The 13,865-nt window shown below is 46.9% G+C and overlaps 5 protein-coding genes across 5 annotated transcripts; 1 reads left to right on the top strand and 4 right to left on the bottom strand.

The window, feature by feature from the left end:
* Positions 1–1,482: 1,482 nt before the first annotated feature.
* LY89DRAFT_733858 (uncharacterized protein) lies at positions 1,483–1,795 on the bottom strand (the record flags this gene model as incomplete). The annotated part of the gene is made up of 3 exons (XM_018219847.1): positions 1,483–1,614; positions 1,677–1,715; positions 1,763–1,795. 3 exons carry the CDS (start codon positions 1,793–1,795, stop codon positions 1,483–1,485), a joined length of 204 nt encoding a protein of 67 aa, XP_018071211.1.
* A 1,093-nt stretch (positions 1,796–2,888) lies between these two features.
* Positions 2,889–4,293, bottom strand: LY89DRAFT_782112 (uncharacterized protein; the record flags this gene model as incomplete). The annotated part of the gene is made up of 2 exons (XM_018222548.1): positions 2,889–4,200; positions 4,274–4,293. 2 exons carry the CDS (start codon positions 4,291–4,293, stop codon positions 3,384–3,386), a joined length of 837 nt encoding a protein of 278 aa, XP_018071210.1. The 3' UTR covers positions 2,889–3,383.
* A 564-nt stretch (positions 4,294–4,857) lies between these two features.
* On the top strand, positions 4,858–5,657 carry LY89DRAFT_697190 (uncharacterized protein; the record flags this gene model as incomplete). The annotated part of the gene is made up of 3 exons (XM_018216881.1): positions 4,858–4,908; positions 5,022–5,199; positions 5,248–5,657. The coding sequence occupies 3 exons, from the start codon at positions 4,858–4,860 to the stop codon at positions 5,655–5,657; spliced, it is 639 nt and encodes a 212-aa protein (XP_018071209.1).
* A 1,035-nt stretch (positions 5,658–6,692) lies between these two features.
* LY89DRAFT_697189 (putative dynamin GTPase) lies at positions 6,693–8,936 on the bottom strand (the record flags this gene model as incomplete). Its single annotated transcript, XM_018216880.1, has 3 exons — positions 6,693–6,914; positions 6,963–7,490; positions 7,539–8,936. 3 exons carry the CDS (start codon positions 8,934–8,936, stop codon positions 6,693–6,695), a joined length of 2,148 nt encoding a protein of 715 aa, XP_018071208.1.
* A 924-nt stretch (positions 8,937–9,860) lies between these two features.
* LY89DRAFT_669299 (uncharacterized protein) lies at positions 9,861–12,023 on the bottom strand (the record flags this gene model as incomplete). The annotated part of the gene is made up of 3 exons (XM_018213087.1): positions 9,861–11,476; positions 11,539–11,754; positions 11,822–12,023. 3 exons carry the CDS (start codon positions 12,021–12,023, stop codon positions 9,861–9,863), a joined length of 2,034 nt encoding a protein of 677 aa, XP_018071207.1.
* Positions 12,024–13,865: the final 1,842 nt, after the last annotated feature.

Below are 13,865 nucleotides of genomic sequence, written 5' to 3'. Positions count from 1 at the left end.
TATTTCTGTGTATCGAATCGTTCTAAACCTTAAGAAGCAATCTCTAATCTTTAATAGTAAGAGCGAATTCTTCGAGATGCACAGTAACGTTCAAACTATAGTTTTCCGATATATTGAACAGATAAAAATTGAAGTATATTTCCGAAATTACAAGATTATAATATGATTATTTCGTTGATATATATTAGGATCTTGATGCAACGATTCATGACAAGATTGAGGAAATAGATAATAATTTTATATCTATTCCTATTTCCAATAATATTATGTCTAAAGAGCTGTGTTTTGCGCACTTCTAACGAGTTATCTCCTCTTAGCTTTAGGCTATCTTCTGGCAACTATTCTCATTTGAGCAAATAGTGCAAGACTTAAAGCAAATTTTGTTATTTAATTAAATCTATGATGGACTAGCCAAGAGTTCACACGAAAACAGAAGTGGTTTTCGCGCTGCAAGAACTTTCACAACTCTCATTGTACGCAGTTTCTATTCCTAATCAACGTCAACTAAACGCGCGGAGTTATTCACGAAAATGTAATAAAGGTTTTGTTATTTTTACTCTCTCCGAAGATATATTTAATTCTTCGAAAAGACTTTACTCATCTCGCCGCGTCCGCTATTTCTTTGTAAAATATTGTGCAAACGGACGAGCGCGAATTACAGGTGCATCCTAATCTTAACCTAGTAAGCTTCTAGAAGCCGGAGGAGGAAATCGCTAATGGGGTCTTTGTTTTGTTTCCATGTGTTATTGCTCGGAATTGTGCACGAACAGGCAACGCGCACCCAGTTGGTCTTCTAGGCGCTTGGGTGGATTCGAAGCTGGAAATGCAATTTGAAGAAGTTTGTATTCACGAGGGGGAAGGGTTACCAAAGTGGGAACAATTGGTACGAGCAGGAGAGGACGAGGAAGAAACTAGGATAAGGAAGCAAGAAATTGAAAGCATTAAGAAGAAGAGAAGAGAATTGGAAAAAGAAAGGGAGAAATTAAACAAGCCAAACGTAATACACAAGCAGGGAAGTTCATATACTCGGAGGAACTCGGTGGCTGTCGGAAAGTTAAACCTATCAAATTCAACTTCGGCGTGGCTCGGTGCACAGAAAATACTGGAAAGGGAATGATGAGAATGAAGGTCTCACGATGCAATCTGGGAATACAAAGAGCGTCCGTCGCAGGCTGTTCGTGTATGAAGACGGTTTGCTAGTATTAATGACACTTTAACAAAATTGTAAAAGCGTCTTTATGAGTTGTTGTGAATAATACTATGATTGCTAGGGAGATTCTATTTTCCACAATCCAGCGAAATTGCTGCTTATACACACGACCCTTAACCACCTCTCAGAGAAGCTACTTACGAGCCGCCATTCGCTTGTTTAAGCTTTTTAGAACTCCGACTTGGCTCCGGGATATTACTCTAGAGACCCTCGACTACCTTTCGTTTCTTGGAAAGGTGACTTAGCTGAAAAGCATCGCTTTCAAGAAACATTTAACAATCTCCGACCACCTCCTTAACTACCCGGTCTGGATTTATCTCGTCCTCCCAAGTACCAACTGAGAGTCCCATCATTCGTCGCTTGGCGTTGCGTATAACCATTAGGCCATAACTCCATCCGTCTTTCTACTGGGGAGTAGGCTGGCCGCTAAATTAGCATGCGATAATGTATTAAAATGTGTACTTACTACCTCAATATATCCTAAACCCAAGTCCTTAAATTTAATCTGTATAAGTTAGCTCCGTTATTGAATAAACTGTCTGATCCACGTACTTCTACTACCCATTTTATCGCAATAGGCTTCATTTTGCGATAAATAATCTCATTGCTTGCTATTAAATTATAGTGGTAGATCATCTTCGTTTATTCATTAATTTCGAGTAGGGTAAAGTGGTTAGCGTTAATGTTTAGCGGGCAAATGTACATTTGTGGGCTTTCGAGGTTATTCTTGTTTTTACATTTGTACTCGTTAATCTTCTTTCTCTAGCGATAGAGGGGGTTCGAAAAAGGCGTGACCTTGCCATTTGCATTCTTTTTATGGAGTGGGATGCTGGGACCAAGTTGCACAAATGCAGGCCTATTAATCATCTTTAGAGCGGCCGTGATATCCCAACAATTGAGTTATTTCTTAGAGCGGAGTTTATCGAATATGCTATATAAAAGTTCAACTCCACCATTTATTGTAACAGCATCGTTTTCACTAAAAGACCTTTTGTCGAAAACGTGGCTGATCCCTTCGATGGTGCGATTAATAGCAATATCTAAGCAGCCTTAAAGTACGGGTTCCTGTAATTCATTAGTACACGTCTTCAATCAACAGCCCAGCATTAGTTTATTTTCTCGAAGCCGTACTCTGCTCGTAAATATGAGATATCCTTTAAGGGTATAATAGATTGCGATTTAAGCGAGTCCAGGAAGCGAGAAAGGTCGGGTCGTCCTTCCTCAGCCAACAACTTCATTTGCTCGTCGAGGAGGGACAACAATTCCATCTTTTGCGGATCTACCTAGAAGTTGGCAGTAATTTTCTCAACTTCTTGTTTACTCGCTTTTACAAAACTCTTAATAACGTAGTCAAAGTCAGCAAATATCTATAGTGTACGTATTATAAGACGTACTATATATCGGGATCAAACAAAATGCTTAGATGTGTTATTTAAACCAGGTTTCGTAGTGCTCGTTTTCTGTGGAAAATCTGATTAAGCTTTTTCCTCCTCGCATTCAAAATTTTGGTTTAGATTCCTATTGCGTCCAGTGATTGATCTTTGGTGTCGACAGAGGTGGGGTTGTCAGTGCCCTCCGTCGCCGCAGTGCTACACGCCGCTTCTAAATACTTATCTAGCACGATAGTGGCCAAACGTTTCCTGAGCGTCCCACGTTTTGTACAAAGCGGTGCTTTCTTAACCTATTGAATTTCGGCGTCGTACCACTCTAAAGCGCCCATCCATTCGATCATATTAAGGATGGTTGTTTCTTTGGACCGAGCGTGGCCCGCTTTGAGCATGTTGATTCACATAGAGGCTAACTAAGTTGTCGAGCTGCTAGTGATATATGTAGAATCCGGCCATTTTACAGTAGCAGCAGTAGCAGGTGTTTTACTTAGGCTGGGTTGGATCGTGGTGAGGATTTTTGAATGGATTTCTTTAGGTATTTCGCAGCGTCTGCTCATCACGTAGAGAAGGTGGACTATTTTGGCGATTATGTCGATAAATGTTTTCTCAGGTGAGGATAGCGATAGTTTAGCCGGGCTATTTTGAGTGGGGGGCGACGTTTCCCGATCGATTGATTGGGCTTTTGTCGAAGTAGTGCTATATAGACCCGTTTGTTGTTGTTTTGTGCAAGACGGGGTGGGAAGTTCCTCGGGCAAATTTATCTCTATTTTTATTGGTGAAGCGGCTTAGTTATCTTCGGTTAAAAGCGACAGAAGTCTTCCGTTCACGATAGGCGTAAATACAGTTGTTTGTGGTGTGGCGGTCTGATCGTCAGAAATCGGCGATCGAAATCCTTTGCTTATTTTGCCTACGGGTGTGGACGGGATGTCTGATGAAGCTTGAGCGTCAGATCCTTTCCCGTCGATTTCTGACAGGGCTGTCTCTCGCTGTTCTGCGCTTGGCGAGGGAGTGCGGATTGTAGTTTGACCATCCTCAATCGCCTTGTCGAGGGCCACTGATAATTGTCTGTGGACTGCATTCATTTTGGCGTTGTCACTGCTGTACGTAGACTTCAACTGATGCACCGCTGATTCGCCGCCCATGGACGGCAGGGTGTGGCTGTCTGCAAAAGACTGGCTTCTTGGTACGACTTCCTGAGGCACCGTTCCTTCCTTAGGAACTTCCTCAGCAGTGATCTTGGGAATGTCCCTCTCGCGTTCTTGAAAAGGTTTCTCTGTCGCGAGGCTGTCGGTGCTTTGGATGACGGTCCTGTTGCCGTGACCGGATTGACAGGTGGCCGTGTCGTCACCAACTTGGGACTTGACGCTGGAAGCTTCGTTTGAATATTCAGCCCCATCTCTGGTAATCTCCGGCTGCGTTCGAGAGGACTTGGGAAGTCGGTAGGAGCGGTCTGCTTCTTTTCTCCTTTTTGATGATTGTTTGGTGGTAGTGCTTGTCTCGAATCCTTTGGAGCCTTGAACTTCAGATTGGGAATCGTCCCTTAAGTGGTTAAGGATTTCCTGGACGAAAGATGCGCCACGGACGGTGCTTTTATGTATAAATCTCGTAAAAATGTTGAAAATTGTGATTAATAATTAGCTTTCCTAGCCAGATAGTATAATAGCCTTCAACCCACCTCTGATCGAGGTCGGACATCCTTCAAAGTGTCTGAAGATACCGCAGAGACAAATTGTCTAAATAGGGAGATAGGATCTTCGATTACTTTTGTAGTTTGGATGGGGCCGTTCTGCCACGAGTGTCTTAGTGATTCTTGCTGGACGTCTATCTGAGCGATGTCTAACCAGGATTCAGCAAATGACTCGCTCAAGTCCATCGCGTGTATTCTGTACAGAAGACGAAAATTGTCTATGAAATGAAAAGGATGGTTGGGCTGGCAGCGGGAGATTGCCTGATATTATATACTCAAGCCCCTTGGTTGGTGGGGTCTTGTCAAGATGTCGTGTCATGTCTCCCTGCTCTCAGCTGAACCCTAGGCAGGTGTGGGCCTAGGAATCGGTGCAAGTAATACCACGACCTCTTCCTCTGGGACGAAAAGAAAAAGAGACGGAACACTCGATCGGGGTAGCAGACTGAAGAGATCCAAATCCGACAGTAGTCACACCAGCGGGGCAAACGTGCGCATTAAAGAAGACGAGCTAGATGCAATCGGCGCTCACAGCATTCAAGAAACAGTAGTCGACAGTCTTGCCGATTGCCGCAATGAGTGGCAGCGGAATAACGTCGACAGTATTCAAGAAGCCGGAGCCGACAGTCTGACAGACTGCGAAAGTGAGACGTATGGCAACCGAGTGCACTACTGCTTAGTAACTTCACCAGCTGGACGACCTCTCCACGAATATCAATCAATTAGAGAGCTTTTAGAGGCATTGCGTGATGCTATCCGAGGCCATAGGTCGCTACTCGAAGAAGGAAAGATTCTTCATCGGGATATCTCCGAAAATAATATCATTATCACCGAATTCCCTGCCAAAGAAGAGCCGAAAGGAAGACTAATTGACTTGGACTTGGCAAAGGAGCTGGACAGCATACCGAGTGGGGCTCGTCACCGAACTGGCACTATGTAATTTATGGCGATCGAGGTTCTTGAAGGCAAAGGTCACACATATCGGCACGACCTCGAGTCTTTTTTTTACGTCCTTATATGGATGTGCATTCGATATGGCTACGAAGGTGTGGTCAGGCAAAAGCTCAATAGGCTATTAAGACCAAAGACAAATATACTGCGAGGTTGGTATACTGGGATATATACAGAAATTGCCAATACAAAGCAGGGCTATATGGGAAAAAATCGATTTGAGAACATCATCGCAGAGTTTGCACCGAAGTTCGAGAATCTCAAGTCATTAGCTCGCGAGATTCGATCCACTCTCTTCCCAATTAGAGATGGAGATATCTTTACAGGCACATTCCACGAGCACGATATAATGTACAATGGGATGATCACAGCATTTGACAGGGCAATAGACCATCTGGGAAAAGAGGAGCAGGTAGATGCATAAAGAGGCAAGGACTAGGAGTTAGGTTTGTAGGCGTTTTTGTTGATAGGCTCTTTTCTTTGGGCTTGCAAGGGCTTGCAGAAAACTGTGCTAAACAGTGACACCAAGGATGTTAACAAAGATGCGACTCGCTGTATAATACACTTATTGGTTCACAGAAAGTCGTTGTGCCTCATGTCTGCTCTTGATGACAACCCCTTCATTTCCTTTGTAGTGTTCTACCCATATATCTAATCCCCCAATCTTCCTAGGAATTTCTTAAAGGGCTTGTCCTCTTTCTTGTATGCCAGCAAGCCCTGCTCATCTCGTCTATCCCTACTATCTTCACTGTGGGTTAGAATATTTGATATACTGCTCATGTCATAGACGGGCGAGCAAGAACGCAAGGATTTAATGTTAGTTATGGGACGGGATTTAGCTACGGAAACGAGTAGGGCAGCTATAGAGTTGTTAGATTGCGGAGTAGAGCATTGTGATGTATGGCCACCAAATGTGCTTTTGAATCCCACGACCAGAAATGTAGTGCTGGTAGATTTTGAGCGTTCGGGATTTTGAAGCAGGTGCTAGAAGAGATGTCGCCTAACCGCAAGATTAAAAGAAGTTGAAAAAATGAAAAATTTAAAAGCACCTCCTCCTCCAGGCGTCCTGTCGAAGTCTTTCTGATCAACTTTTTCTTAATTTGGCAAATGCGTATTTGGTGATATAGGATTTCCTGGGAGGGGAGTTTTTAATGATAGGTTTATTGTCTATACTCCATAAGCTTCAAAGCGTGGATGTGAATTCAGAGGGTATAGCACAGGTCCAGCCATATGTTCAGACTGGGTTTCTTTGAGGGAGTAGGCTTTATTTGGGCGTGGTCAACTAGTGAGACATTTTGTTCACAAGGATGAGATTGTAGGTAGTGGGATAGAGTGCTTTCAATTTAGGCAAGGCTCGGCATCTGCTCGTAAATGCATAGCCCCCTCACGATCGATGCTTGTATCACTGACAGCTTGAGTAAGCTCGCTGAAATGAATAATAAACTCCGTCCTCAGAGACCTAGTTTTGCAAGGCGATCAGACTGTCTCGAAGACCTTGAGCAAGAGCAGCGAGAGTCGTCCTTTTCTCCTTCTGCTTTGCTGGCTCGGCAGCGATACGTATAAGATCCTCATCAGAGAACGCCATTGCCGTAGTTGGTGCGAATATGTCAGGGATGTTCGAAAGCAAGTGCCGCTCGATGACTTGACGACAAATATTGTCAACAAACGTCTTCATTGCAACCTGATTATCTGTAAGCCAAGCCTGTTATTCTCCAAGTAGCTTACTCACCTTGTAGTACGCATTGAGCCCACCCACAGCCTCTGCACAGGCCTGAGCATCCATGTTGACGATTAGCCTTCTCTGGAGAGAGTTAAGGAGTCTCTCCGAGTCTACTGCTGTATTGCTAATATGAAACTTGCCCTTGAAATCCTCTTCCACTGCTCCTCGTACAGCGGCTTGCATTGCTTTCTTGAGCGAGTCCTCTCGAGCGTTCTGGATGTTGTCTGTATAATAGTGGTTGTAAGTTATTGGCTGGCGCTTCTCATCTGCGAGAATTTTCTGAAGCTCGTCATTTGCCAGTTTCCATGCCTCTTCTAGCTTGTTTCTGGCAATAAGTAAGATTTCTTGTCTCGCATCGTCTTCTAAAAAGACTTTGGTCAAAGCCTTCTCAACGAAGTTCGATGTGACTTGAAACAGCTGTGTCAGGTGCCGATCCGCGATATCTGACCATCGATCAGAGTGCTCATGGAACAGCTCTGCAAGGAGGATGTGGTTGTAGTTGCCAGGGAGTTCCCGGCCACGAGTACGAATATAGGTCTGCGAGAATTAGAGCTGACTAGTCGAGATGATTGCAAGTGTACGTACTTCATTGACCCAGAGGTCAAATTCTCGTTTGGTCACCAAGAGCTGGCCATCATCAGACACAGATTCGTTTTCCTCGTCAGATGTATCTCCTAGTTGAATTCCGACAATCTTCCTCTTTGATCCCGTCTCGCGCATATGGGTAGCAAATAATCCGTTCAATTTGTGGACCTCTGCTCGCAAGCGCATAGAGTACCCTTCTAGGCCAAAGAAGTCAGTATCTTGTGCGTAGTAGTTTCCTTCTAGCGCGGCCCGAGCTAGATTGTAGTATTCCATACTGCGGCGAGTGAGAAACATGCGCATATGTGTTGGTGTTGGGCGCTCATCACCAAAGTTCGCAAGCTCTGCTTCTGTAGCGGCAAGGAGAGTTTTGATCTCATTGCGGACTTTAGGAAGCTCTCTCTCGATATGTCGATCGAGCAAATCCTGTAAGAATTCTCTTAATGCGTCGATACCAACACGGGCTGGATCGAGTCGGTGCTCTGTCCACGCGGCCGACGAGAAAAATTCAAGTTCCTTTTGCTTCCGCTCACGCAAGCTGATGCCTTCATCGAGTTGTTCGGGATCGGGGTTTTTTAGTAAGAAATATCCGAGCTTCAGTTTTGTCGTGTCTTGGTTTTTAGCGAGGAGGGCAATGCGTCCTTCGGTGCTTTTGTTGATCAAGTCTGGCTTTGTGATAATACCTACTGTCCTCTGGCCAGCTTTATCAAACTTCCGAGCTCGTCGGATGATACCTTGGTTGGCTATGTCGTTACTTGCTTGGATGACCGCAAGAATGATTGTTCGCGAGCTCTGGAGGTATGAATCGACCAATCTTTCAACCAGCTGGACATCTTCTTCTGTTTGCTCCTCATTTGGAACAGCGATCAGCCCAGGAAGATCCACGACCGTAAGATTGAGTCCCGTATCTCCTATCACTTCGATTCGGAGCACGTCCTCAGAAAATGCAAGACCTTCATCAGTTCCAAAGCCTCTGAGTTGCAATAAGCAACTCGCATCGTGGATCACACTAGGTAAGTCGAAGAAATCGGTGAGGACTCGGTGATAGGCCTGAAGTCGTTCGCGGTCAGGCTTACTGCGAGATATGTGCGGGATCATCGTGGCAATGATGCTACTTGTCTCGGTGCTGTGGTAAAGGGTGATTTCTGTCGCAAACTTGGTGCAGACACCATCTTTTCGGGGAAAAGGAATGCCGGTGATTCCTTCTAAGACTGAGCTCTTCCCAGCAGACTGATCACCGCATACTGCTATTTGTGGTAGCGAGATGTGTTCTCCAACTCCCTTTGCTCTGACATGAGCAATCTGGTTGAGTCTTTGTGTTGATTTTGCGGATCGAAGAGCGCCGAGGGAGGAAAAGGCTGCTTCATCTTGGGACTTGGGATTGGCTCCTTGAACCGACATGATTGGCACTCTTGATGCAAAGAAGAGGGTTCAAGCCAGATAGCTCAAGTTTTGGTGGGAGATTGTCAACTGGAGGTAAGATGAGATGTCTTTACTCAAAATAGATGGAAAGTATAAGTTTTACTTATGGAAGAAGTGCAATGTGAGCTATATTGACTATATAGCCTACACCGTCTTCACTGCAACCGTCATATGTATTACCCTGCAAACGAAAAGCTTTAACAGCAGGAAGCCTCCCGTCACGTCTCAGATCATTGCCAGGCATTGAAACCGAATATCCAAAACATAGACTAATGGGACAATGCATCGAAAGGACACGTAAGTGTGGAGAAGGAAATTGTCGGCATGTAATTGCAAACGCCATCTTGTCTCCAGGCGACATTCTGACTGGTTCTACACTGTAACTGCAAACGAGATTGATGTGGCTTGGAAGCTGAATGCAAACGGCATTCCAACTCCAAAAATATTCTGAGGGTCTCCCATTCTGACTGCAATGTGATGAATTGCTAAGAGATTGCAAGTGCAAGAACTTCAACTGGCCTTCTGCTTCTAATGTCTAAGATCGCGTTTGAATAAAGATTCCTTCCACTAACAAGCCTTAATCACCTCTTAAGAGTGCGGGCATAATTCAAAGCTATACCAAATCCCCAGCATCCGATTAATGAATCTGCTCTGAGACAAATAAAGGGAAACGTTTGCTAGGAATCTACCGTTTGTATGTGCGTCTCAGTGTGAGTCTTCATTACGGGTACGGGTATGGGAACGAGAAGGGATAGTAATAGCTTTACGATCACTGGCCATCAAACAAATTTTGAGAGCCCCCTTGCTAGCTCCATATGTTTGTACCCGCGAGCATAAGCACAAAACGATAGATGTCACCGGACAAGTGCGCACCAAGCCGTCTGTCCACCTACACGAGGCAGCCTACTCGCCTCTGGCTTGTACGATGTTCAAACGTGTGCGTACTGCAGCCCGAGTCCGGCCTGGGAACTGGTGGAAAATCCACTTCCACGACTTGCCCTCCTTTTTGTATGCCAGCAAGCGCTGCTCGTCTATAGGATCCCATGGGACATTCATCCTCATGCTCAAACGGCCCAGCTCGTCCTCGCTCGAATCTCCATCCCCGTTATGGTCGCTACCAGGGTCTGGATCACTGTCGCTCAATCCACTGTCGTCGTCATCCCTAGCATCAACAGCTTTGCCATCCTGGGGTCGGGTACACGTCGCATCAACGCGATCATGGCATGCCTCTGCGGTAATCGATGACGATGTATGCCGGCTAAGGCCACTCAAGAGGTACGAATGTTGTTCAATCGGCTTGATTGTGAAGTCGTCAATCTTCCCCACGTGGCCGGTGCTCGCGATGAGTCGAGCCAGCTGGGCGAGAGAGACACCTTGACCGCCACAGCCATCCCAGATCGTTGCCGTGAAAGAGTAGTAGCGTGTGGAGTGCGGACGGAAAGTGATCTCGGTCAGCGTTGGTAGGGTAGCTCTCAATGATGGGCTGAGGTTAGGGTCGCCAAGCGACATCTTTGTATTTATGCTTTGTGGTATAGAAGGCGTTGGTGAAAGAAATCGGCCCTTGACCCTTGAGCTCGTAGCGACGACTCTTGACCTCTGGTCGAGAGGGGATTGCGACCCGGGATACAGACGATAGGCTTCGGAGAGAAGTCGACGCTGGGTGAGAAGCTTGTACTGAAGACCGCGCCTGCACTTCTTGCGTGTTGGGCCATCGTGAAATGATGACTGCTTCCGCTTAGCAGGACGTGGTTCTTCCTCGTTATCCTCGGCTAAGTCAGTGCTGTTGAGCTCGTCGTCGCTGTCGCTATCACCACCGCTTCGGCTTCTTGCTTCGTTATGACTCGGCTCTGGAGATGAGTCGAGGTTGGGAAGCGATTGCCGTCGGTTAGCTACTCTTGGACTTTCACCGGGTCCTTCAGCCATTACTGCTTGTGTCACAGCATTCATCTCTTGCTGCGGCCCCTCGTCTTCATCCTCAGTATTGCCATCGTCCTTTTTCTGTTCATGCTCCACCTCTTGCTGCTTCCTCGCCCCTTCATCAATGAGGAGAGTGTCGAGAGCATGGTCAATCAGCTCGTGTTCGTCTGCCACGCCTCGACCGGTGTGAAGACGACCCTCTTGACTACGCTGGGTCTTTAGCGACGCTTTGCGATGGAGTGAAGGCATTCTCAGAGAGGGGGTCGTGGCGTTGGATTCCGTACTGGTGGTGTCGTGTAATAGCTCGCTCGAGAGGTGCGAAGAGGTCTGAGAAGGCAGAGAAGGCAGAGATTCTGGCGTCGAAGCTCCTTGTTCCGCAAGCCGCAAGCGCGGAGCCAGCTCGGGGAAGTCATCAATATCGTGCCACCCATCGGAACTGCAAGGAGGGGCTGGAGGGGCTGGAGTTGTCGAGTCGATGGCTGTCTCTAGGCTGTCGAGGCGGCCCTCATCTGCCGCCGCACTTTCAGCAAGAAGACCACTGTCGTCGACTTCGGCTCCAGAGGCACTTGAGTCGTCATCGCCCAATAGCACGATTGGATCTCCTACACCATGTTAGCCAAACTAGTCGGCTGTTTCCAAAATAGAGGATAGAGAGCATGCTCACCTGGACTACCGCTTGGGTTACCGCCTGACGCTGATCCGTTATCACCAAGAGAGCCGCCTCTCTCATTTATAATTCTATTCCCAACTTTGAAGGTTGTATTGTTCAAGGGCTGGTCCACCACTACAAAGCTCTCCTCCTGTAGCGTGGTATATAGCAGTTGTTCGATGGAGGGAAGGTCGCAGTCGTCGTCGTTTTCGTCAGTGACTATACCGTTCTCTGCTCTCAGATATCCAAGGTTAGTTACTATTACTACTAGCCCAAACATCTCAGTCTTAGAACTTACCTCGGATTCCAAGCTCGTTACGCCCACAATCGTCAATTGCTGCTGATTGCAGCGTGCTGAGTTCTGCACTACTCGTCTTAATTCGCTGGAACTTGTTGAAGATGCTGATTGGCTTCGAGGCAGGTTTGCGGCGGCTTGTTGCGCTATTGGAACGCGGAGCAGTTGGCACATAAGTATACGGTTTGAAGGCAAGAGTGGCCATCTCGAGCGCGTGGAAATAATTGAAAGTATTTAAGAAATTTTCTGCTTGATGCTAGCTGTACAGACTAAACTGCAGAGAGATGGCAGATGAGTGGAGGAATCAGAGGGCTCTTGTAGGCTTCTCGCACTGCCCTCGAAGAACCGGAATACGCTCCTGGCATGCCATTCCCCTTCCTCTTCCTGACGTCCTCCGTCAAAAATGCCTTGGCGTCAATGCTGCCCCCTCTCATGCGCAAGGAAATCCACTGCAAGTGCAAGGCTCCGAGTCCTTCGATCCTACGCTCTCATGCCGGATGATGCCTATTGCCCCTCCGTAGCCGTCATCTCCACTTCGCTGTCCACCACAATCTACCGATCACAGTATCCTTTCTCGATTGTTGGCGAGACCGCGAAAAGCTGAGCTGGGAGGCAATAATAATCGAAGGATGGGTTGAGTCGTATATCCTTGGATACCACAGTATCCGCTCATCCGAAGACTTTAGGCAGACTTGCACATCACAGGTATTGTCGTCGTTGGCGTCTCAGCTCGCATGCGGATAGCTGGGGCGAGAGGGGTCGCATGACTTCGGATATTGGCTCTATCCACCCATTCGAGGGCTTCAGGCAGACTGGCACATTCCAGGGATTCTCGTTGTCCAGCATCTCGGCTGCAAAACGGGCTGGCACAATCCAATCGGCAGATATTCAGCAGGCCAAGCAGGGCTCTGAAGAAGCCTCGCACGATCCTGCCGCCTCAAATCAGCCCAAATCCGCACAGCTAAGACGAATACGAAACGTTCTGCAGCAAGCAGGGAACTCACTAAGCTCTCAACGCGTCATCCACGAGGGGCGCAGCTAGGCAGAAGCCAGGCCGCGTCATCGTGAGGTATTTCCGCGACTGGTTGTTGTGCTACAACACTGGTGGCCAAGTCCCACTTCATCTCAACCTGCGCGGAGTCTCTGGCATCAAGATCCGTGATAGTGTGACGGCGAGGCAGCTCGAGAGCGCTCAAAGCTGGCTGAGCTCGTATTTTGGCCAATGCGAGGCAGATCTGAGAGGAGAAGAGGACATTGGCGTCGCAGAGGGTCTCAGCATCGAAATTTGAGAGGGGCAATCAAGGGATCCTGCTCGATGCATGAAATCTCAGCTGCAGCGCGGCCCGCCAAGTGAGCCTGGGCTATGTAGAAGGACCGAATGCCAGGTGCGTGCAGGAGTGGGAAGAGTGGGCCAACGGGGTGGGTTGGGGGACTGTTGGGCTGTTGGAAAGAAAAGAAGAAGAAGAGGGAGTGAACGATGGAGCGTCGCGAGATTCTTATACCCCGCGAAAGCGGCGCCGGGCCCGTGCGCGCGCCTTGCCTGATGCGGCGGTCGCAGTTTCCTGATGCAGGCTTGCCGTCTGGTCGTTTACGTTTATATTTTTATTTTATATAAAATTACGTAAATTAATATAATAAATAAAATAAAATAAAATAATTATATTTAAAATTAAAAATATTAACGAAATTAAATACGAAATTTTTAAAAAATAAAATAAATTATTGTGACGGGTTGAACCCGATATTTAGCTGCACTACTACGTAGTGCAGCCTACACGTGACTACGCGGGCCTGCACATGACGACGCGACGCTAAAGCGCGCGGGCCATTCTACGAACCAGCGAGAGCCCCTTTAAAATAGCTCTTCGTACGAGAAAGAACTCTTCTCTCTTTAGTTAATTCTTCTTGTAATACAATCAGGTTCTTGCTTTAACTTATTGCATCCAACCCGTTGTCACGGTTCTGGAGTCACGTGCCAGCTAAGGAATACTCACGTGACCGCTCGCCTGTATATATACCCTGCCTTTCGGCGCTTCCTTCCTTTCTT

The sequence above is a fragment of the Mollisia scopiformis genome (genome assembly GCF_001500285.1).
Source record: "Mollisia scopiformis unplaced genomic scaffold LY89scaffold_12, whole genome shotgun sequence".
NCBI lineage: Eukaryota > Fungi > Ascomycota > Leotiomycetes > Helotiales > Mollisiaceae > Mollisia > Mollisia scopiformis.
This window is presented reverse-complemented; position numbering and strand designations above follow the sequence as displayed.